Source organism: Plasmopara halstedii, assembly GCF_900000015.1.
Source record: "Plasmopara halstedii genome assembly, contig: Scaffold_589, whole genome shotgun sequence".
Taxonomy (NCBI): domain Eukaryota; phylum Oomycota; class Peronosporomycetes; order Peronosporales; family Peronosporaceae; genus Plasmopara; species Plasmopara halstedii.
In genome coordinates, this window is record NW_020187508.1 from 102,868 (window position 1) to 103,710 (window position 843).

The 843-nt window shown below is 41.3% G+C and overlaps 1 protein-coding gene across 1 annotated transcript; it reads left to right on the top strand.

The window, feature by feature from the left end:
• Window positions 1-3: 3 nt before the first annotated feature.
• PHALS_12030 (uncharacterized protein) lies at window positions 4-301 on the top strand (the record flags this gene model as incomplete). Its single annotated transcript, XM_024727497.1, has 2 exons — window positions 4-135; window positions 197-301. 2 exons carry the CDS (start codon window positions 4-6, stop codon window positions 299-301), a joined length of 237 nt encoding a protein of 78 aa, XP_024578068.1.
• Window positions 302-843: the final 542 nt, after the last annotated feature.

Consider the following 843-nt stretch of genomic DNA (forward strand, 5'->3'; position numbering starts at 1 on the left):
TTAATGTATATCGAGACCAAGTTACAACTTGCCGACTTCCTAACGAAGCCAATATCGACGAAGCAGTTCGAACTTATGTTAGACAGGTTCAACATCCGGAACTCCCCGTCGAGGGGGAGTGTTGAAGTCAGCAAAGTTCGTCATCCATTAAACTTCATTTACGAGCGCGACTCACTTGTTTTGAGAATTCACGAAGCTTTCACTACGCTCCAGGATGGAAGAGATTGGTCTTTTTTCGCAAGATTTTTTGGCTGTTGGCGAAAGTGCACAAACAATTCCTTCAGAAGCGCGAATCATGTAGCCGACATGGCCGCTGCCGGTAAAATATCAAAGCGCGTTTGTATTTCTTTGTGTGTGGGTCTAAAAACTGCCTCTTTGATTCGTATCCTGATCATTTTGCAGGCAAATCCGGTAATATGATGTGAAATAGCATCGTTTTCGAGTCCAGACCTCCAAATACTTACATGCGAGAAAGACATCATGGGTATAGAGGACAGTAGGCATTTTAATCTATGTTTCTCCGCTCCATACGGACTACGTGAACCCAGTTTGTAAAATGTTATAATGCTTTCATGTACAACAGCTCATTGATCTTTATGCGTGTACAACTCGCCTCGCTTAATTTCGACAAATGTCACACTCGTCATGTGTCGCTTTTGCTAGGACTTTGAACATCACAGCAGGAATGGCGATCCACTAAGAGTATTCATTGTCCTGATAACACCACGAATCGGGAACCCACACACTTTCATCAAAACCTATTTAGCGGCATGCTACTGTAGTGTGCCAAATTTGTAATTGTATATAAATAATATGATAGAAAAAGAATTAACTTTTTTTATA